The sequence below is a fragment of the Thamnophis sirtalis genome, unplaced genomic scaffold, assembly GCF_051295495.1.
Source record: "Thamnophis sirtalis isolate CommonGarterSnake01/CBP01778 unplaced genomic scaffold, rThaSir2_p1.2 scaffold_5, whole genome shotgun sequence".
Classification (NCBI taxonomy): Eukaryota; Metazoa; Chordata; class Lepidosauria; order Squamata; family Natricidae; genus Thamnophis; species Thamnophis sirtalis.
In genome coordinates this window covers 127697626-127721660 of record NW_028261385.1, presented here as the reverse complement: position 1 = coordinate 127721660, position 24035 = coordinate 127697626, and the positions used below count along the sequence as shown (strand labels likewise).

General features: G+C 43.3%; 1 protein-coding gene across 1 annotated transcript in view; it reads right to left on the bottom strand.

Annotated features, from left to right (window-relative positions):
• Positions 1-24035, bottom strand: part of JAG1 (jagged canonical Notch ligand 1) — a 63969-nt gene that overhangs the window by 5638 nt on the left and 34296 nt on the right. The window contains exons 6-24 of the mRNA XM_087716854.1: positions 23535-23665; positions 23171-23290; positions 21136-21249; positions 19907-20020; positions 18709-18822; positions 18186-18232; positions 14077-14250; positions 13522-13675; positions 12092-12256; positions 11407-11520; positions 9135-9248; positions 7053-7166; positions 6846-6962; positions 5912-5939; positions 4678-4763; positions 2030-2143; positions 1422-1531; positions 1088-1324; positions 317-448 (exon numbers count right to left, since the gene is read on the bottom strand). Coding sequence (XP_087572980.1) covers positions 317-448; positions 1088-1324; positions 1422-1531; positions 2030-2143; positions 4678-4763; positions 5912-5939; positions 6846-6962; positions 7053-7166; positions 9135-9248; positions 11407-11520; positions 12092-12256; positions 13522-13675; positions 14077-14250; positions 18186-18232; positions 18709-18822; positions 19907-20020; positions 21136-21249; positions 23171-23290; positions 23535-23665 — 2299 coding nt within the window. The remainder of the gene's footprint in view (positions 1-316; positions 449-1087; positions 1325-1421; positions 1532-2029; positions 2144-4677; positions 4764-5911; positions 5940-6845; positions 6963-7052; positions 7167-9134; positions 9249-11406; positions 11521-12091; positions 12257-13521; positions 13676-14076; positions 14251-18185; positions 18233-18708; positions 18823-19906; positions 20021-21135; positions 21250-23170; positions 23291-23534; positions 23666-24035) is intronic.

The following is a 24035-nucleotide window of genomic DNA, read 5'->3' as shown; positions in this document are numbered from 1 at the left end:
GCCGAATTTACAAAAAATGCCCACTGTGTTTCTTTTATTAGCTCAGATTACAACATCCCATTATTGAGCTTCCAAGGTGGCTAACACAAAGCCACTCTTGCATAAAGAAATTTATCCTAGAAAACAACAAGAAACAAGGAAAAACGAAAGGCAGAGAGCCTGATTTTTTTCCCCCTTTGTTGGAATTAATTCCATCCAATGCAGTGGAAAATGGCAAGAGGAAGCCCTCTTTCGTCCTTCTCTCTCCCCTCCAGAGAGGCTGGGGGAAAATCTCCTCCAGGCATTTTAAAAACCAGGCTAAAAGGGATAGACTTACGATTGCCACGTGAATTTCATTGCTTGCCAAATGCGATGGCTCACAGGTGATATAGAGAGCATATTCAATGGAGACATTCCTCAAGATATTCAGGTTCCGCAGCTCGCTGCAGATATGCTCGGTTGTCAGACCCTAAGGGGGGGGGGGGGCGGGGAGGGGGAAAGAGCATAGGCAAGAAAGCATGAGAATCTGGACCGCAGAAGATTATGAATCATTCATTTTATCCGGCTGTAGTTACACAAGACTCCTTGTCTCCATGTTATAACTGGAGCTGTATATTCTTGCTATTTGCTATTTAGCAAAGAGGGATCATTATAAAACAATCAACCTGAGCTTGCAAAAGTAAACTCAGTAGAGACACACTTATTGTAGCTCCCCAATGAGGAGACTTGCACGAGGAGTGCATTTGCAATTATATTCCTAGAGGGTTTTTTTCTGGTTAAAAAAAAAAAAGTAATAAGTTGAAATGGCTTTGAGGCACTTTGCTGACTTTGGCAATAAGAAAACCAAATTAAGTCACTGCTGACCGAAGCTTGCTCAGCCCTGCAGGAGTCATCTCTGCCTAGATTTTGTTGAAGACTTGATGTAAAGATATGATGAGAAAGCCGCCCCATGGAAGACACTCAGGGCACCTAGGGAGAAACCCGAAGTGCGCAGAAGGGTTTTTTTTAAATTGGCCCTCTAAGATCACAGGTGAAACAGGACTGCTACTGCAAAGCAGACTGCTGCTAGGAGTTTCTTGGCTCCTTCTCTGGAAATGGGCTAACTTACTGGAGTCATCATCTCTTTGTTGAAGGTGAAGGTAATGTTAGCACAATGTTCCTGGTAGTAAGAATCAGAGCTGCAGGTCATTTTCACCGGCTGTTGATTCGATGGCCAGCATTCGCCCGCGTTGTCACAGGGTGGGACAAAGCAGTGATCGGCTTTAACAGGATGACAGGTGTGGCCTGCGGGACATTCACTGTGGCCCTTGGCATTTATCACACAAGGCTTTGGGCCGCACCAGACCTAGAGATAATCGAACAGTTAATTGCTAAGTGCCCACCTGAAACAGGGAGGAAAAAAGCAAAGGAGCCTGTTGGTTCAGAGATCTACAGGATGGTACCTTAGAACAGGAGACTTTTCCATTGACACACTGACAGCTGTTGCATTCGTCATCCCACTTTGAACCATCTGGAATAATATGCCCACTGGCAATGCAGGGTCTTCCTGAAACTAAGACAGAAAAGTGTTTAAGGGATTCATCTTCAAGATCTCTGATTCAGAAGGAGACTTTAGATGAAATACCCAGGAGGAAGGAGGAAGGCAAGACAAGAAAATCATCTACACATCTTTGCTCCCAGCTAAATGAAATATGTCCCATCACAGATGAGAATACTTGTCTACAAGGCGGAGTGGCAAAGTAGTTAGAATGCAGTATTGCAAGCAAACTCTACCCATAACCAGAAAGACTCGGCCTTTCATCCTTCTGAGATAAAAAGAGGACTCAGATTGTTGGGGTTAATATGCTGATTCTGTAAACCGCTTAGAGAGGGCTGTAAAGCACTAGGAAGCGTTATATAAGTCTAAGTGCTCTTGCTATTCAGCCTAATAATTGATCCAAAAGGAGGAAGACGGCTTTTAAAACATAAGTGGCACCACAGCTCCTAATTTAGACCATGCATTTTGCTGCAGCTAACTAGAATTATGCAATTTAAATCAGACATGGAATACCTTCTTGACATATGGGACCACCGCGGCCAGGTGGACAAATACAGCGATATCCATTGATTTCATCTATACATGTAGCTCCAAAAGCACAAGGTGAAGACTGACATTCATTGATATCTGGAGGGGAAAGGAGGAAGATGAGGAATGCAATTCATTGGTTTACACACTTTACCCCAACTATCGAGAGCAGCGGGGAAATTCCCTTTTTTTTTACTACCGGTTCTGTGGGCGTGGCTTGATGGGCGTGGCAGGGGAAGGACACTGCAAAATCTCCCTTCCCATTTCACTCCTGGGGGAAGGTATTATATTGTATTGTATTGTATTTTATTATTTGTATGCCGCCCTTCTCCGGGAGGACTCAGGGCGGCGAACAATTCAAAGGGGGGGAAAAAAGGGGGAACATAAAAGACAATATACAAATAATAAAAGTAGACAACAGTCGCACAACCATACATGTCGAGAGGGGAGGGAACTCATCAGGATATTGCAAAAGCTCCATCCCCGGCCAGAGGTGGTATTTGCCAGTTCTCCAGACTACTCAAAATTTCCATTACTGGTTCTCCAGAACCTGTCAGGACCTGCTGATTTTCACTCCTGATCGAGAGTCTTAATCAGCCTGCAAACCTTGATTGTTTTTATTATGAAAGGTTTATTACAGGCAGTCCTCGATTTGCAACCATTACTGAGCCTGGAGTTACAGTCGTAATTTGTGGCAGTTGTAAGATGAGGCATACATGTGACTAGAAGTAGTTTTATAGCCTTTTTCACAGTGGTTTTTAAGCAAACACCACAGTTTTTAACACAACTGTCATTAAGCCAACCCATTCATTGGAATGAGCATTTATTTTTTGCTATAAACTGCTCCTATTTTCTGTATCAAATGAGATGGATGACAACAAATTTTTTATAAATAAATAATCCCAAATCTGAGTCACCTGACCACAAAATGCTGCAACCAGTTATAAAGCATGAGGTCATGTGACTGGGTGGTGTTGGCACTTGACCAGTTACTATGGCCGGGAGTGCTTTAAGGGATGCAAAACATCCATTCCATGGCCACTGTGACTTTGAATGATCACAGAAATCACTGGTCATTAGCCGACAATCCCCTGCATTACATTTATTATTTTCATACACCCATTATATAAAATAATAACAATAACAATAACAACAACAATAATAATAATCATTGGAATTTGTGCAAAAATTATAATATTAAAACAGCAACAAACTGGTAGGAACATCAGCCTTAAAAAGTCACCGAAAATCAGATGGTCAAGATCTTGTGGGATTTCCGTATACAAACAGACAAAATAATGGCGCATAATACACCAGACACCACACTGGTTGCGAAAAATAAGGTCACAATCATTGACATTGCAATACCAGGTGATAGCAGGGTCGCCGAGAAGAAACATGAAAAAATCGCAAAATATCAGGACTTAAAAATCGAAATTCAACGACTATGGCACAAACCAGCAGTGGTAATTCCAGTGGTAATTGGCACACTGGGTGCTATTCCAAAAGCACTGGAATTACATTTAAAATTGACAAAATCACCATCAGTCAAATGCAAAAAGCCGCATTGCTTGGATCTGCACGCATATTACGAGAATACATTACGACGTCCTAGGCCCCTGGGTGGGGCCCGACTAGTAACCAATGCCAAATCCGGCGAAACAACTGGCCGCTGTGATACAATTTTATAATAATAATAATAATGATAATTAAAAGGAACACCAAATACTTATTTCAGAAGTTCCATAATTCAGGAATCTTATATTGGGCTATTATAATGATCTTAGATTTTTTGGCTAACAATGCCCCTTTCAACATATCGACTTTTCTGATAACAACAGCTTCAATTACATTTTGTATTCTGTGTACCTGATTGGATTTCTGTCTCTTAGGAAGTACAGCTTTGCTTTTATTGGTATGTTTCTATCGACAAGGAACCCTATTCGCTATTTGAAGGTCTGAGCCCAAGGCAAAATGTATTCTAATTAGAGAACATTTCCTTCTGAGCCGTTTCTTGGCCATAAGAAAGTCCATTCCCAGGAGGAAAGGGAAGAGGAGAGAAATGTTTACCCCTTGCAGCCCCTCTTGAAATGTCTTTTCCTTGGAAAGAGAAAACTATGACACTTGTGGGCCCAATTCAGAAGGAAAAAAATGGGTAGCTTTTGAATACAAATAAGGAAGAACTTCTACATCGCACATTCTTAATTTGTGGGGTTCTATTACGGTTGTGTGATTATTTATTTATTGAAAACATTTATACAGACGTCACATCTTTCAACTAACTCTGGGTGGCTCCCAACCAAAAATTAAGAGTCATAATAAAATATTTTAAGAACTGGAAAACTCAACCAATTAAAACATTGAAAACAACAAAAACTGGTGCCAATCAATTCTAATGTGCAATCATTTAAACTCCCAATGCTTGGGAGATTAGCCAGGTCTTTAAAGCCTTATGGAAGACTAAAAGGGTGGAAGTCCGCCAAACTGCAGGGGGTAAAATGTTCCCATAGGGCAGGGCCGCCACAGAAAAGACATTGAATTGAAGACCAATTCCATGGCAACCACTACTCAAATGAGCCAATTTGCAAAGCTTTAAACCAACGTTTTTGAATCCAACCATTCTAAAAACTTACTTATTCTGCAGTCAGGACCTGCAAAACCTGGAGCACATTCACAGCGGTACCAATTTTCTCCATCCACACAGTTTCCATTATTGTAGCTGTTTGGGAGGAATGAATGGAGAGAAGGGGAGAGAGGAGGGGAAAAAAAAGACAATAAAAAATCTTTTGGTTTTTACTTCCACAAAGTGCAGGATGACATTCACAATGTAATAGATTTCTAAAAGAAGGCAACCTTGCTGCATTGAACTACAATCCTTAGCATTCTTTAACTTTGACTCCGCTATCTGTGGCTGCTGGGATTTAAAGGCCAATGACGCCTGGAAAGTCAGATTGTCCATTATAACCCATTCTATATATGAACTATTCTAAACATACAGTTGGCAGTTAATGACAGTTGGCAGCCAGGCATCTTTGTAGGACTGGCTCTCTACAGATAAACGACAAGTATTTGCTGTATGCTAAAGTAAATAAATAATCTAAACATACACAAAGGAGTTGTATTCTACTACAAATTGCACTGGCTTAACAAGACATAGGTAATTATATATAGTTATATATATCAGTGATGGCGAACCTTTTTGGCACAGAGTGCCCAAACCGGAAGGCGTGGGTACATGTGTGCACATGCACAAGTGCCAGAGCACCGGAAACCCGATGACCAGTTGGCAGGCAGGCAGGCATGCCTTGGAAACCCAAGGACCAACTGGCTGAGCTGGGGCGATGGCGCACATGCTCACAGAGAGGGCTCTGCATGCCGCTGGTTCGCCATCAGTTATATATAGTGTGTGCTGACTAAACAGCTTGTTATTTAATGGAACAATAATAAACACGGCAAAGATGAAGGAAGTCTTGAAGAATTTGATAGGATGTTTTCAGAGAAATTCAATGGCTTTGGAGGAAGGAGAGGCAAATGTACAACACGTGACTAATCAAATGGAATCTTCTAAGTCAGGGGTGGCCACAGCCCGGGTCGGGGCCCACTACTGGACCATGAGCCATTTGGAACTGGGCCGCAGTAGTGATGTGCAGGCTAGCGCATGCACACCCCCATTTACACATGTGCAAACTACCCCCCCCTCCCCGTCTGCAAAATTGAAACGTTTGGGGAACTCTGTTCCAAGTAAAGGTATCTACAGCATAAATAGCGATGACAGTATAGGGGAAAAGGAAATGGCTTGGGTGGAGGAATTTCTTTCCCCATTCATCTTTTTTCCCATCTTTATTCAGATGCAAGAAAGTGACTTACCAAGGATGTGGACTGCAGTCATTTGTATCTGCAGAGAGATCAAAGAAAGGCAAAGTTAGGGGGAAAGTACGGTAAGAGAAGCTGGGCAATGCATGAGTGATGGGACTTTCTTGTGGATGGCCTCTAAATCTTGGTTTTATTCTTTAAGCTGGAAATTTGGATCACACAGATTTTTTTTAAAAAGCCCTGTTGACTACTTTTCAATTAACAAACCACTGACAACATTCTACGTTTGTACAGTAAATGAGAAGCCCTCCTTCAAAGCTCTATTACTCACACAGAGTAATTTTCCTCTTTCTCTCTGCAGCTTTTGAAGTGACTGGCAAGGCTTTTAGACTCTTAGTTATTTTAACAGTGGCAACCGCTACAGGGCTGTCCCATATTTAATGCATACACACAAGTATTTTTTTTAAAAAAAAATCCTGCTAAAATACTCAGAATAGTCAGGAACTGATTCCCCCCCACACACAGAAAAACAGGGTTTAGTATGGACATAATAGAACTCCCGAGCTCAACGGACAGATATTTAGAATATTAAAAAATGCTAGCTTTTGTATCTAGTCTCAAATAGAGAGACTCTTGTGCAATCCAGAGCTTGGTAGACATCCAAGAGGGGGATTACTATAAAGTCTCTCCCAGGGAACTGTTTTGAAGGGTGCGAGGGAAGAGGGAGGCAAAGCCATGTGGAGGAGCAAGTCCACATCTGCCTCCACTTATCCTGTTTGCCACTTTTCTCAGGCCCAGGTCAAAGCTCCATCCTACACTGTCATTAAAACCAAAGGAAAGAGGTGAGGTTCAGGTCCCACATCCAACAGCTTCCCATTTCTGGTTTCAATCTCCAATTCCCCAGAGCACCGTTGGCTCAACAAAGCCCCTCTAGATGTATTTATGGAAGAGAGAGAGAGAGGCGGGGGGGGGGGGGGGAAGAACTCACTCTGCGTGCACGTAGGTCCTTCCCAGCCTTCTTTGCAAACGCATGTGAAAGACTCTCCACTTACAACGCATGTTCCCCCATTATGGCAGGGGCTTGGCAGGCAGCTGCTGTTGCGTGCTGTAAAAAAGAAAGATAAAAAGCTTTGCTGCTGGTCTCTTCGGCCCACAACTCGGGAGAAGGAAAGGCGAGGGACCCACTGGTTCATACCTATATTGCAAGTGGCTCCATCCCATCCTGCAGGGCACATGCACTTGAAGACGTTGCCCTCATCGTAACACGTCCCTCCGTTGTTGCACGTGGCTTCGTCGCACTGACTGTCACCTACCCGATGGGGAAAAAGCCAAAGGGTCAATTTTCTCTCAGTAATAACGTTTACTAAAATTTAAAAATAGAAAGAACTAATGTTTAATATATGTATGTATGTATGTATGTAGGTTCCACCACAAATGCGCGCACAACAAATGCGCGCCTGACTAAACCGCGGTGTCTAAAGCGCGGTGACAAAACCGCGTGACGAATGAGCAACGAATGAGCCCTAAAGCGCGCCGACAGAAGCGCGCCGACAGAAGCGCGCTGTAACGTAACCCTAAACCTAACCCTAACCGTAAATCTTACCTTAAATTAAATCGCGCTTCTGTCGGCGCGCTGTTGTCGGCGCGCTTTTGACATCGCGGTTTTAGCGCCGCGGTGTTGTCGGCGCGCTTATGATGTTCGCGCTTTTGTCGGGTCACGATGTATGTATGTATGTATGTATGTATGTATGTATGTATGTATTCATACATGCATGCATATATGCATATAAATAAATAAATACATACATACATACATATGAAAAGGACATTATAGTAAAAAGTGCTGAGAAAAAGAAAAGAATACGTAAAGAGAAAAGAAGAAAGATAAAGAAATGATTTCATCAAGACAAGTAAAAACAATTTCAGTAACTTATCCCTTCTTTAACATTTCAATAAAAGATCTTTTCTTCATCTCCTATCTCCTATCTATAAACAAATTATAAAGCCTCATAATTCAGGCCTTATCAGCAAAAGCCCATTGAGAAATAACAAGATAGCTATTTGAACCTCAATCAAATAAATCAGTTACATATTTCTTTCCTTTAATACAGTAATTTATCATTTCCTCTAAAAATACAACCTTCCCCTTTTGCCATCTCTTATCTATAAACAAATCTTTAAAGCCTCCTCATTTCAATCTAGTCAAAGCTACCAAGAAGCAACATGTTAAGAATCCTCATCTTTGATTCCTTCAAACAGCATCCCACGTTAATTTCTTATCATTTTCTCTTTCTTTTTTTCCACAAATTTAACACATATCAAGAAGAACATCTATAGTTCAGTCTTAACCAGATAGCCCAACTTTGATATTCTTCCCAAATCCTATCTATAACAAATTTTTAAAGGGTCGTCATTCAGTCCTGGTCAAGAAATTCCCATTAAGAGCCACTGGAAAGAACACCATATATATATTTAACCTTGATCAACTTTACATTCCTTCTTTTTTACTTTGAAAAACCCAAAGTGGTAAAATGGGGTAATGGTCGAGCTGCATTCAGCTTAGTTTCAAATTCATCAGGGTCCGACACACTCCTTTTCTTCCCCCAAAAAAATATTGATTAAAGCTTATCGCAATCTTTTCTCCCCCACTCAGTCATGATAGCTTATATGAGCTGTGTCCCGCCCACTTCCTGTCGTCCCCCTCCCCAATATAAGCCCTGGTCCCTCAATGTTGATGGACTTTTCTAACATATAGGGAAGGTGTTGAGAAAAGGGCACCATCAGGTTGAGGCTGGGAACATTTCCCCATTGATCCCTATATCCAAAATGATGCAGGGTTGTGAAAAGAAATGGACCCTGAACTCATGCAAGGCAGAGATTGGCATTATGTAACTTCAACACTGGGGTTCATAAACCAGCTGGCCTTGAACCACAGGATGCTTTGTCTATGGGGATTCTCAGTCATCCAGGTTATGGCTATCCCAGAGGTGCTTTTTCAAGAAGGCAACTGGACTTCCTTTGTTTCTGTTCAAAGACATTTTGCTTTTCATCCAAGAAGCTTCTGAAGATCTTCAAGCAAAAACAAAGGAAGTCCAGTTTCTTTTTTTTAAAAAAAAGCAACTTTGGGACACAGGATACTTTGAACACTTCCAAGGGCAGAGGCATAGAAACCCACCTTCTACTCTGAAGACAATCCCCTTACTGAGTGAATTCAGGCACAAAACATAACATTCTGAATACCACTAGTGTAAGTCTGGAAATTATTGAAAACACTCACGTGAGTGGCAAGTTTTCCCTTTCCAGCCATTTTTACATTCACAGAAAAAGTCATTGACCAAGTCTCGGCACGTCCCTCCATTGTGACAAGGGCTTTTACTGCAATCATTGATATCTGGAGATAACAGAGAATGTCAGCTGGTTACTCATCTGTAGTAGCTAAAAATATTTATAGAGCGCTCTTCGTCTGCATATTCCTCTTCCTAGCCTATAATTCCTGGATTAAATGCCACGAGATCTTGATGCCTATCGCCCCTATTCTGCACTCCATCCCTGTGTTCCCTTTTGGTTTTTCTCACTATTGAGAAAATTGCAAGTCCTTTGGAATGAAAAACAAGATGTTATAATTGCACCCTTTCCAGGCCAAAATGGTCCTGGGTGTCCTGGAGACACTGGAGCAGGGGTGGGTTTCAACCGGTTCGCGGCGGTTCCTGCGAACCGGTTGGTCGCCGAACCCGGAAGTAAGTAACTTCCAGAAACGGCGAAGGGCGTGCCCGCCCGCGGTCCTTACCCGGTTTTGATGAGTTCTGCGCTTCCACGCATGTGCAGGACGCATACAGCGCTTGCGCGATCGTCCAGGAGCAGCTGGAGCGTTGCGCAGACGCTAGTACGCATGCGTGCACCGCGCACCTGCACGAGGATACCGCCGGCCCCGTTCCAACCGAACCGGTTGGAACGGGGCGAGAAACCCACCCCTGCACTGGAGGCATGTGGCAAACTCCCCTTGAGGTTAGTATTATTGTCACAAAATTAAAACTGAGGACAACAGTAATATGACATACAAAAGGTAAAAGATTCTTTTCGGGTATAAGGTTCATAAAACCTAAGTCTGGTGGATTCCTAATGGTGTTAGGAGAAGAAAATATCTAGAGTGTAGCTCTGCAAAATACGTCAGCAATTTATTCGGCTCCTAGGGTACAGGTAGTCCTCGGCTTACAACAGTTCCTTTAGTGACCATTCAGAGTCACAACGGCAGTGGAAAAAGTGACTTATGACCATTTTTAACACATACAACCTTTGTAGCAGCCTCATGAACATGTAATCATGATTCATATGCTTGGCAACTGGTTCATACTTATGTCGGTTGCAGTGTCCCAGGGTCGTGTAAACAGCTTTTGCAATCTTTTGTCAAGCGAAGTCAATGGGGAAGCCAGACACAATTAACAACCGTGTTATTAACTTACCAACTGCAGTGATTTACATTCACAGCTGTGGCAAGAAAGGTGGTAAAATGGGGCAAAACTCACTTAACCAATGTTTCACTAAACAACAGAAACTTTGGGCTCAACTATGGTTGTGAGGACTACTTTATTTGCCTTGCAATGAAAGCCTTCCAGTACTTTAGCTACACTAACTTTATACTAAACTCCGATCACTGGAAGCCAACATTCCCTTAACCATATAGGAAGTTTAGACAGGGCACTTCAAGCACACAGATAACTTATATGGAGCAAAAGGATAGCTAGAAGAAAGTTTCTCCTGTACAGGATATCCTTTTTGTTCAAGAACATTTATTTCATGTCTTATGTGAGCATGTAGAGATAGAAAAATGAAATGCAAAAATTACCCTTCCAGTGGTGGAACAATGGCTTGGAACTATAAACAGATTTCTCTGCACCCCCCCCCCAATGGGTTGGGAAAACTTTCCCAGGCTCCTTGGCTGCCTGGAACATTGTTCCAAATCTATATACTGCTATAGATCTGGATGTTGAAGCCGTTCCTTGGGGCATTATTGTTTCATTTCTGTTCATGCTTTATGATAGCTCTTATTTTATTTATCCTCGGTAAGCTGCTCTGAGCTGCATAAAAGCTGCAGTAAATAAAAGCAATAAATAAATAAGGGCTCTCAGCTATTTAGGGAGAGGTGAACGTAAGACAATCATCCTGAGCATCTCAACAGCCAGAAAAACAAGTAGGTAAACCTAAAGCATCAGCACATAAAGGGCTTGTGGGATGGGCTCAGATTGAAGTCAAAAAGAGCAACTTTGGTTTTATGAAAAGAGAATGAATTCCTCTTTGCAAATTAAGACGAAGGAGGGTACAAAAGTGGGCAGGATAAAACATTCATTTACTATTTCCACAACCCGGGGTAGAATACACACTTGCAATTTCTAACGTTGTATGTAGCCTACAAACTCAGAAAAGTATTTTTTGAGATCCCCAATTCTCTCAATATCTACGCGGGCTGCTCAATTAATGAAGCCCATGGTGTTTTCAAGGGATTTCTCCTCCCTTCCACCTTCCCATCTCCTGGAAAAGGAGGAGCCGCTTACTTGCTTCACAGAAGGTGCCTTCCCAGCCGTCACTACAAATACACTTGTAGGAGTTGATGCCGTCAATGCACGTGCCCCCATTTTTACATGGGTTGCTCTGACAGTCATTGATATCTGCAAAACAAGGATTGAAAAGGAGATGAGTAGACCGACGGTGCCCTTTAAAAAAAATTAAACAGGGAATCTAAGTTGAAAAATGCCGGGTCCTCCGAACAAAACTATTTTAGCCCTGTTCCTAGAGATATCAAGATTAAATCTGTTTCATTCAACATGCAACTGGTGCCTGGCCCTTTGTTAAAAAAAAAAGGAAAGCAGGCTAATAAAAAACAGCTTATTCTTAATATCCCCCTCCCCCCAATGCGTTAAACATTATGTAAAGGCAGTCAATAAAAATGGCAAGGTAAGTTTGCTGTGCGCTAGTAGAAGCCTTCTGTACACATGCCCAAGTTAATGTTATAATTTATTAAAAAGTTAAATATTCAAGGGCAGGGACGTCTTAATAAACAATTTCCCCAAGGCTCCAGTCTCAATTCACTGCAGGAAAAAGAGAACTTGGGCAGGGTTGACAAGATGTATGAGGGCCAATGCCACGTGTCCCAAAAACAAATGTTCGTATTATTTACACAAGGAGCTTCAAACCTGGATGTAAATGAGAGGAATCAAGATAAGCATCTCCAAATCTTACTTTCATGACAGTAGGTGCCAGTGAAGCCTTTGTTGCATTCACAAGTAAACTTGCCGCCCGACTGGCTCTTGCACTTGCCGTGGGGGCCACAAACATTGGAAGAGATATAGCGAACCCCTTCTGGGGTGCTGTTGGAAGCGACAGCAACAGTACAGCTGTCAATCACTGCAGAAGAGAGACAAGCAAGCAAAGATGAGTCTTCACTGACTTACCAGCAGCTTTATGGATTTTCCACGGTTGTTGCTGATGTGGGGAAAGTACATCCGAATTAAACTAGGTTTTAAAGCAGGGTTTTCCACAACCTCGGTAACTTTTAAGACTTGTGGACTTCAACTCCTAGGCATATTGGCTGGATAATTTTCTGGGAGTCGAAATCCACAAGTCTTAAAAGTTGCCAAAATTGGACATTCCTGTTTTAAAAGCTTGATAAGAAAGAAGAGGGTAGGCGAGGAAATGCAACACAGTTCCAACTGGGGAAGAAAAATGGTTTCCACTTTGGACCTCACCACTTTCTACTTTGAACGTATCCACTTCTCCCTTGCCATGGCTTCCACCCAGCCCCAATATTTCCCAGAATGTGGTATGCGATCTTCAGTTACAAAGAGCAGTATACTCTTATGACTCTCCCAATATTGCTATTAAAAATCCCTTTTGTAGTGCAAAAGATGATTCTAAAGCACTTTGTATTTTGTAAGTATCCCCAACTCTTTAGGATCAAGAGCATCATGTAACCAGGAAGGCCAGATTATTATTCCAGTTAGATCAGGGATCATTGGAGGCTGAGGATTGCACTAAACAATTTTAGGATGGGCTTCGAAGCAGATAATTGGGATCGGATGGGTTTGATTTGGATTTCTCCAAGTGAGCAGAGCTGGGATATTCTGTAGTTTTTAAACCTACTTAGAAATGCATGGTAAAGTTACTGGGTCTTCCTCCTCGAAATAGCAGGAGATCAATGGCTGCTAATATATTTAAAGGGCATAACTTAATATTCACTGGAGAAGAGCTTAATGCTGGGAAAGATGAAGGGCAAAAGAAGAAGGGGACGACAGAGATTGAGGTGGCTGGATGGAGTCACTGAAGCAGTAGAAGTGAGTCTAAATGGACTCCGGGGGATGGCAGAGGACAGGAAGGCCTGGAAGAACATTGTCCATGGGGTCGCAATGGGTTGGACATGGCTTTGCAACTAACAACAACAAACTTAATATTCAGTGTAACCACAGTAAATGGAATCTGAAGGACCCATGTTGCCTCATGGCCCACGCCCGCTAACCTACTAACACAGCACTGATTGCGCTAAGTCACCAGACATATCAGACAGACATCTTGGTCAGGTGATCTTGGGACACTCTGCATGAAGAGCATCTATCATTGTCCCCAGTGAATGAGCGATTGCTACACTTCCTAGCGCAAATGTTCAAACAGCATACCTTCACAAGGAGTTGAGCGGCAGTGATCTTTGAGGTGGGAACAGTTCTTGCCCTCGTAATCATCCGGACAGTTGCTGCAGAAATAATCGCTCTCGTAATTGAAGCACTGGGCCCCATTCTGGCAAGGGTTGGGCTCGCAATAATCTACGTCCAACTGTCAGTGATGGTGGAGAGGGAGGAAAGAAGAGAGGATCTAAGTCAAAGGCTTTATTCATCTTCTTCCCACGGTCACAGGAAGGAAATGTGGAATCTGACCTTTTTTTATCTGCCACCTCTACTGCCTGTGCATGCCAGACACAATGCAGCTCTCACCAGCCTCGCTAAAATAATGTTATCGAACAGCATGCGGAGGCTGGGTAGACACAGAGCGCTTGTAACATGAATGTATACAAATGATCCCCGAGTTATGAATTCCCACACCTCACCCTTGGTGGCGGTGGGTTTTTTTTTAAATAAAAAAAGTGTCTATTAACGCTGCTCGCTTGAATGCAGGTATTCAGCCTACAGACCCAGGAACTGCGCACCGAGTTGGCTCTTATCCGGAACCTGCCTCACCTGACAGATGTTTCCCGAGAAACCAGCCAGGCAGAGACATTGGAAGCCATTGATTTCATCTTGGCAGTGGCCCCCATTCAAACAAGGGTTGCTTGCGCACTCATTGATGTCTTTCTCACAGTGATCCCCGATATAGCCAGGTGGACAGAGACAGCGATAACCGTTCACTAAATCCTGGAAAGATAAAAGGGTGGTGCAAAAACAAAACAAAACAAAAAAAAGAGAGATAAGCTTACCTTGCCAATAAACACAAAGCATTCACACATGCAAGCGGCGCAAAACACAGAGAGGCCGTTTGATGTCCTAGGATGGTGTTAGAGCACGACTCTACACAAGCCCTTCTTAGACTTCGAGGGAATCCTCAAATTATGATTAGCATCGGGGCAAGAGTTTCCACGGTGAAATAAAATGGTTCTTAAGTGAGTCATACTGAATTTTATGACCTTTTTTTTTTTGCCACAGTGCCACAGAGCCGAGGTGGCGCAGTGGTTAGGGTGCAGTACTGCAGGCCACTTTAGCTGACTGTGATCTGCAGTTCAGCGGTTCAAATCTCACTGGCTCAAGGTCGACTCAGCCTTCCATCCTGGGTGAAATGAGGACCCGGACTGTGGGGGCAAGTTGCTGACTCAATTTGCTAAAAAAAATTGTAAACCGCTTAGAGAGGGCTGAAAGCCCTATGAAGCGGTATATAAGTCAAATAAATAAATAAATAAATAAATAAATAAATAAATAAATAAATAAACAAACAAACAAACAAACAAACAAATAAATAAATACATAAATAAATAAATAAATAAATAAATAAATAAATAAACAAACCGAATCACTGCAGTTGTTCAGTGAATGACATTGTTGTGAAGGGAAGCTGGCTCCCCCCACTGACTTTGCTTGTCAGAAACTGGCTGGGACAGACGCAAATGGCGATCATGATGCCAGGATGCTGCGACCGTCGTAAATACAGGTAGTCCTCAAGGTACGACCACAATTGAGCCCAACATGCATGTTGTTAAGTGAGAAATTTGTTAAGTGAGTTTTGCCCTATTTTATGACTTTTCTTGCCACATTTGTTAAGTGAATCACTGTGGTTGTTATATTAATAACACGGTTGTTAAGTGAATCTGGTTTCCTCTTTGACTTTCCTTGTCAGAAGGTTGTAAAAGGGGAGCACAAGACTCCGGAACTCTGCAACCATCATAAATGTCAGTCAGTTGCCAAGCATCTGAATGGAAATCACATTCCCATGGGGATGCTCCAATGGTCATAAGGATGAAAAATGGTCATAAGTCACTTTTGTTCAGTACCGCTCTACTTTGAATGGTCACTAAATGAACTGTTGTAAGTCGAGAACTAATCCTGCACAGGCTGATTACCAAGCATCTGAATTTTGATCATGTAACTGTGGGGATGCCGAACCGAATGTAAAACCCTTTTTTCAGTACCACTGAAACATTGCAAAACGAATGGCTGTAAATCGAGGACCACCTGTGCAATGCAAATCCACTAAAGGACAACGGGGAAGAAACCAAGCAAACCAGAGGGATTTGGAATCGCTGCATCATCAGAGCTAACCAGACAGGATGAGGCAGTGACACTGGTTCATTCCTGCATACACAGTCTGAAATTCATAGTCTAGAGCAGTGTTTTTCAACCACTGTGCCGTGGCACACTGGTGTGCCGTGACGTAGTGTAAGGTGTGCCGTGGGAGAATTACTTTATATATAGTCAATATAGGCACAGAGTTAATTTTTTTTAACATTTTCTAATGGTGGTGTGCCTCGTGATTTTTTCCATGAAAAAAGTGTGCCTTTGCACAAAAAAGGTTGAAAAACACTGGTCTAGAGCAGTGTTTTTCAACCTTGGTGACTTTAAGTCTTGTGGACTTCAACTCCCAGAATTCCCCAGCCAGCTGTGCTGGCTGGGGGATTCTGGGAGTTGAAGTCCACAGGACTTAAAGTCGCCAAGGTTGAAAAACACTGCTCTAGAGCAGGAGTGTTAAACTCAAGGTCTGGGGGCCAGATTCGGCCTGCGGGGTGCTTAGATCTGGCCTGTAGAGCCACCCTGGAAACAGCAAAGGACCGGCCTACAGGGCTTCTGCCAGCAAAAACAGAGCTCAAGAATAGCAATAGCAATAGCAGTTAGACTTATATACCGCTTCATAGGGCTTTCAGCCTTCTCTAAGCGGTTTACAGAGTCAGCATATTGCCCCCACAGTCTGGGTCGTCATTTCACCCACCTCAGAAGGATGGAAGGCTGAGTCAACCTTGAGCCGGTGAGATTTGAACCGCTGAACTGCAGATAACAGTCAGCTGAAGTGGCCAGCAGTACTGCACCCTATCCACTGTGCCACCTCAGCTCTAGGCCGCAGGTGGCCCTCCTGAGCTCTGTTTTCACTGGCAGAGGGTTGCAGGAGGCCATCGCAGCCAAAAACAGAGCTCGGGAGCTCATTTTTGCTGGCACAGGGTTGCAAGGAGGTCGTTACAGCTGAAAACAGAGCTCGGGCCTTTCAGGCACCCCCAGCGCTAGTGACATCGAGCTGGCCATGCCCACCCTAGCCATACTCACCCCGGCCCCCCTAAAGTCAAACAGAACCCTGACGTGGCCCTCAAATGAACTCGACTTTGACACTCCTGGCCTAAAGGGAGAGAGATACTTACAGGAGGACACCGCTAAGGATGGACTCCTGGCACTATAAAACCCTGTTTTGGTTCTACAATGTTTACCACTTTAATAACAGCCTGATCCTCCTTACTAAGCTAAGCTGAAAAAAAAAGGGTTGGAATAGAAGTGAGAGGAAATTCAGGTTTCTCTCCCAACCTCTTTTCCTGAAAAAAAGAAAAGAAAAGAAAAACTCATACATTTTGTGCTCACCACCTAATTTGTGGGTGAGCAACAATCTGTCAGGCTGAACTCCCATTTCATCTGTGCAAGCCCTCCTCTTTCTAACTGGTGAGAGAATTAAAATGAGAAGCCAGTGGGAGCAGAGCAGAAGAAGAAGTGTGCCCGTTTGAATGAAGGATAGGCTAAAGACGGAATACATTAAAACATAGACAACAACTCCTGGGAGCAACAAATTATGCATTCACACACTGAGATTGCTGAACATGCTTTAACAGAATGAAGATAGCGTAGTTTTTTAAAATGTGAAAAATGACATAGGAAGGGTGTTATGAAGTTGAATGTCCCTGCAAGGGAGCCTACCATTAACCTCATTTTGTGGCTTAGTGTAAAATGATTTTCTCTTTGTATGCAAGGGCCTAGTTCATGCACCATGCGAAGTCTTAACGTGATCATTTCAGAGTCGATTAATCTGATGGAAAATCCACCCATTATGCTCATGGTGTGTGCAAACTATCCATGATTATAACCAAACCATGTGCTTTGTGGGCAGGTTAGCGTGTTGACACTAGCAGTAATGATACTAAGGTAGACAAGCATTAAGTATTGACGTTCATTTCTAGAACAGTGTTTCTCAACCTTGGCCACTTGAAGATGTCTGGACTTCAACTCCCAGAATTCCCCAGCCAGCATTCGCTGGCTGGGGAATTCTGGGAGTTGAAGTCCAGACATCTTCAAGTGGCCAAGGTTGAGAAACACTGTTCTAGAATGATCAAAAAGGTGTTTTCTACAGAAACAATGTGGTAATAAAATAAGCTTCCGCAGATGGGACCAGTGAGAGAGGCAAATGTATGAAATTGGATTCCTTGGGATTTAAAGAATAAAATGGTGAATTTAAGATTTGACCTTCCAAAGGGGAGATTTTGTTTCACAGCGGGAACACCAATCTCCCAATCTGTTCCCTGGATTTGCTTGTAGACTAGGACTTAAAATTATATGTGATCTTTCTCCAACTGTCCACTGTGGAGCTTAATTTAAAAAAAAGAAGGAGAAAGATGGAACCTCAGAGGCGTATTTTGAGAGAAAAGACTCTTTCAGTGAGAATAATGAGAATTTCACTTTTCCCCCAAATCCCATTCTCAGATTAGCAGAAATCTAGCCAAAAAAATGACACAAGTTCTAAAGAGACTGTGCTGCCTATTCACTCTTCATCACTATTCTCTGCTGAAAATTGGCACTAAGACCCATCAGAAGGGAATCAACCATTACTTTACCTTACAAGTTCCTCCATTCTGACACTGTCCCACACAGTCGTCAATATCTGTAATTAAAAGAAGAAAAAAGGAAAAACACAAGCTGAGTGGGAAGGCAACACGGCAACTGAAATCCAAGATTGAAAAGAAAAGGAAAAAAAAAATCAGGGGGCTCTGTAGCTCTAGCTAGATAAACTCTGTGAAGTTTCCTGCTTGCTTTCCTTGAGATAACGTTATTGTAAATGGGTGGGAACCTTCAGCAATTCTTCCAGTAGAGTTAAACTGAAACTTCACATCATTGTTTCAAGGCACCTTATCAGAACCTAGCCATATTGTGGACTAATGGGTCTGATAAAATTGCTTCTTATTCATGCCAGATTGAATACTCCCTTTCTAAAAACATCAGTGACTCTTGCCGCCCCCCCAACCTTCCTCCTGGCTGAATTATGACAAAATTTAAACTCCAAGCTTGGTGCCGATTGGAACCTTTTGCCTTTCGACTCCCCCCCCCCTCCGCCCACCAGCCCCACACACTCAAACTTACTTGTCTCACAATTCTGGCCAGTCCAGCCAGCAATGCAATTGCAGTAATAGCTACCAATCAGGTTCCTGCAGGAATTGGCATTGATACAAGGTTTGCCCTCGCATTCATTGGCATCTGAAAAGAGAAAACGAATTGCTCAATGCTCAGCTGTGGGTAGAGTGAAAGAGGAAAGCACACACCCCTCTCTTGTTTTCACAGCAGGCACTCCACGTTTTATCAAAAGCTAGGGAACTCTGAAAGATTACACGATTGCACAAGTAAGAGGAGAACAACTTCAGGACTTGGCAACTTGATGCCCTCCAAACATCGGGGAATACAACTCCCAGCAGCCGCAGCCTGTCATCACAAACTAGAGGAAGTACAGTCCAAAAAATTCAGGAACGGCACTAGGCTGCCTAGTCCTGCGCTTAAATCACTAAACCATGTTCTGATTTCTCATAATGGCATCAATAGCATTGAGCCCCCGCGATTAAGAGCAATTACTTTTAAAAGGGAAGCGGGAGGCAGGAAGAGTTGAGTGAAGTGGAGATTAGCCAAGGAATAGAGCATCCCCAGTCCTTGGGATTAAAACATGGCCCTCGGAATGCAGGGAACTCATTCTTCAGAGGATCAAGACAGAGGTTGGAATGCAGCTGCAAATTCTCCTGGTAGAATGAGTTAATGAGGCTGGTGGGATGCCCCGACTTTCCCACGAGGCCAAAAGGGAAGGAAAAACAGGAGAGGGCATTGCCTTGAGAAGGAATATTTGCCCTTCACAGCAACCAATTATGCATCGCAGCCGATCCCCAAGATAAGCAAGCAGTCTCAAGAGTTGCATAAAGGGGGCTACTCCTCCCCCCCCCCCAATCACGGTGCAGGTAGATGGGAAGGGCTAAGATAACTGCACAGGTTAGTCTTGTGTGTCCTTGGGCAAATGGTAAGGACATTCTCCTCCTCTGAATTCAAGCAACTCCAGAGATTCCCAGATTAGCCATATTTGAATTTCTCATATAATACAACAGGCTCAGATACTCTTGATATTTTCTTCTGCAATTCACGGGGACTCATGGAAAATCTGTTATATTATGCAATTTAACAATCTCCACAGACTGAACATCTTATCTGGGAAGCTGTTTTCATCAGTTTGGCCCACGGAAGAGAAGAACTTGTGGTTTCCCTGATAAGCTCAAGGGATAGCGTCCCTCGCGATTATACGTACCTATTTGACATGTTTTCCCAGTCCACTGAGGTGGGCAAACACATTTAAATCCATCAACTAGATCCTGGCAAGTCCCTCCATGCCCACAGGGGTTTGGAGAACAGTCATCAATATCTGCCAAGGAAAGATTTATTTAGCCTTAGGTTAGAGTAATTATCATCCGATCAACCTAATATTAGCAATGGTGCATCTTTTTGCTGTATAGTATACCAAAGGAAATATCCAACTTTTATATTGTGCCCTTCACTTTTCATTCCTCCCTGCCCCCCCCCCCCAGCTTTCTTTTGTGCCTCGGACATCCTGAAACATTAGTTATGGACTTTGATAAGAAGAAACTTTCAGCACCAGGAATATTCACGTTGGTCAGGTTTTCTGGTGTTAATAGCCTTCAGAAAAAGCGCTAGTCAATTTCACATTGTCTTCAAACAGGAGGCAACTACTCCAGCCAGAATATGCCAGTGAAAATATTCATTCATGGATAGTCACACACACACACACACACACACACAAACCCCAACAACCATTCCTGTCCTGCTTTTTAAGTGCCAGGATTAGAAACTCAAGTCTGAAAGGGATTCCAATGAATTCAATTTATACTTGGGAGAAGTTCAAGTGAGGCCCAGGAAAACACAGAGAGCTGTCTTATTATCAGTTCAATCCTTCCAGCCTTGTACTCTCAGCCCTAAGTAGGACTCCCCAGGGTTTCACACACTAGTATCTCCCCAACCAACCTGGGAGGTTCTGCACACATTATTACAATAATTTTCCTTATAATAATTTTAATAAACAAGAAACAGCGCCATTCTATTTTCCTTCGCATTCCTGCATATCCCAAAACATCTTTTTCTGGGATTCTATCCCAAAGTACTGCCAAGCTCTGCTTTTCAGTTCTAATCTGTCCTTAACTGCAGTTCTAATCTCTCCTGATGTACAATTTTTACTTGTCCACTGGACACTGAAAGGATAACACATATGAGGCAGAAGAACATGCTCTGGTTTTCTTCTTCCAGACTCACAAATAATACTGGCAAGATGCAGGAGCAACAAATAAACAGTTTAAGGATTTAGGAATTTCTTAACGGAGAATCTTTAAAAGGTAGAAACCGGTACTATGTTTTTGGTAATTGGCATGATTTCTGACACTAGTAACCACTAAGAACCACTTGGAAATTTCTGTGACACTTAAGGAGGCAAGGGAGGTTAAAGCTTTAGCATTCCAATTCACTTACTAAGCATGCAGGTTGGTGCTGCCCAGCCTAGAGCACAGACACATTCAAATCCAGTAGGGGTCTCAAGGCAGCTTCCTCCGTTGTGGCAAGGATCCGAAAGACAGGCGTGTTCCGCTGCAGCAAGAAGAGAATCCCCTTCAGTTTAGCCAAAGCTGGCAAGGTAAACCACCCCTTACCCTCAAAGTCATTCCTTGCTTCCTTTGGCTCCTCCAACTTTCCATCTCGCAGTAGACCTTATACTCTCCCCATCTTTGAATGCTTCCAGGTTTACCCCTGTGGTGAAATTTTCTGTTTTTTTATTATTGGTTCTATGGGCGTGGCTTGGTGGGCGTGTTGTGACTTGGTGGGTGTGGCTTGGCGGGCATGGCAGGGGAAGGATACTGCAAAATCTCCATTCCCACTCCACTCTAGGGAAAGGATACTGCAAAATCTCCATTCTCACCCCACTCCGGGGGAAGGATACTGCAAAATCTCCATTCCCACCCCACTCTGGGGCCAACGAGAGGTGGTATTTGCTGGTTCTCCGAACTACTCAAAATTTCTGCTACAGGTTCTCCAGAACCTGTCAGAACCTGCTGGATTTCACCCCTGGTGAAACCAATGGCAAGGTGCTAAGCTAAAGACCAGTTCACTTCTCAACAACTACTTCACACTTTCTGATCACACATTCCTCCCAGTGCCATATTCAAGGACTAGGACAGGGGTCCCTAGGCCACAGCCCACTAGTGGGCCTTGAGCCATTTGGAACTGGGGTGCGGAAGTGGTGGGCGAGCACGTACGCACATCCACACTTGCACGAGCGGTTCCACCACAAAAGCGCGTAGGACAAAATCGCGCTCGACAAAAGCGCGCTGTGACGTCATCACAGCGTGACGAAAAAGATCGAAAAAATGTAAAAATAAAGCTAAAACCTTCCCCTAACCCCCCCAAACCTAACCCTAACCCTAACCCTAACTCTTAACCTAACCCTAAACCTAACCCTAAACCTAACCGTTAAAGTAACGAAAAACGTAACGCTAACCCTTATCCTAACGCTAACGCTAACGCTCTAAAGCTAACCCTAACCCTTAACCTAACCCTAACCCTAACCCTAACCCTAACCCTTACCTTTATGTGAATCGGCTTGCTTTAATTTAATTTTTATTAATTTTTATTTGAATTTTTCGATCTTTTTCGTCGCGCTGTGATGACGTCAAAGGCACGATTTTGTCGATCGCGCTTTTGCCGTCCGCGCTTTTGACGGGTCACGGCACGAGCAGCGAGTGCACATGCACTTCATTTGTGTGAATGGCGGGTACATGTGCTCAGCGTTCACACAAATGGAGCTGTGCATGGGCGGAACGGATGGAACCATCCTCTACCACCCCCACCCCCACCCTCTTACTTGTCTGTAAAGCTGGAAAGGTTGGCAAAATCTGGTCTAGGATGTTATCTGGATTAGATGGTTTGGAAACACACCTACCAGTTGTCTCATTACACCACACATTTCTGAACTAAGTTGATTTTAACTGCATGGTGACTGGTGAGCATTTCCAAATGATCCACTCGAGGCAACGGCCTTCTCCAGAAATGTCAAGTAATCCTGTTGCCGATATTTCATTACCCAACTAAGTAACATTTTCAGTGTCAGTATTATGCTAGCATTTTACTACTATACTAGTACTACATTAGTACTTTAGTGTTTTATTTGTACATTAATTGGTGCATGCATGTGTCTATAACAAGAACATTTTTGTTAATGGGAGTTAACCTTTAATAAATGCATGAAAACTATGGTTGCGGCTGACTTCCTCAAGACTGGAAGCCGTATGGTATTTCTCCAGCTCTTTTGGACTTCAGATCCCATTGTCCTTGCCATTAGCCATGCTGGGTAAGCCAGATGAAAGCTTCAGTCCAAAGTTCTGGAGAACCACTGTTTCCCTACTGAAATGTAATTTTACATTTTTCCCACATCTCACGTTTTGTCCAGGACATCCCTAGGGATGCAGCCATTGTGCTTAAATACAACAAAGTAGCCCCCTGGAGAATTTCTTACCAATTTCACAGTTTTGTCCCGAATAGCCTTCAGGGCAGGAACACTGGTATTTGTCAGGGCCTGTGTTGCTACAGGTCCCTCCGTTCAAACAAGGCGGGTGAGTCCCACAGTAGTTGAGATCTGCAAGGGATAAAGAGGAGCCAAAGAATGAATAAGAGGTTTCAAAACAGATGCTCTATGTCCTCTGCCATGCTATCCTCCAAGACAAAGCAACCAGATGGCAGCCAGCTCGTAAGCAGAACAGGGAAGCAAAGACAGCAGTGCACCAAAGTGCACTTTCTACCTACCATCCCAACCTCCATGATATTGATCTGCATTTCAACACCCCTTCCCCCCAAAACAGCTCTTCCTAAATTCAGCCTACCTTTATTGCAGAATTGGCCACCCCAGTTGGTTTCACAGAGACATTGCCACGGTTCGTTGCAAGTGCCATGGACACAGCCCGGGTGTGGAATGCACTTATCGCAGTACTGGCCTTGCCATCCATACTGACACCTTCAAAGAAAGAGAGCTTGGAATTATATCCTGAAAGGAAATAAAAGGACCAGCGGCTGGAAAGTCCAAGTTTCGCTTTTCCTGTTTTTTTTTTTTTTTAAAGGCTGCATTCTTTCTGAGACTTATTTGGTGGCTTCTTGTAAACAAACAGTTTTAACCAAGGTCTCTAAAGGCAGCCTTTGTACAAAAGAATAACTGTTCTGGGAGGCTCAGTGTGGAGCCATTGAAGACAAGACTCTATGCTATTCTGAAGCTCACACAAATGCAGGAGGGAGAGTGGGTGGGTGGACACAAGAGATCAATCTCTGGGCCTTGACAAATGGATTAGAGAAAGGGATCAGGGTGAAAAGGGAAAAGAATGAGTCAGGAG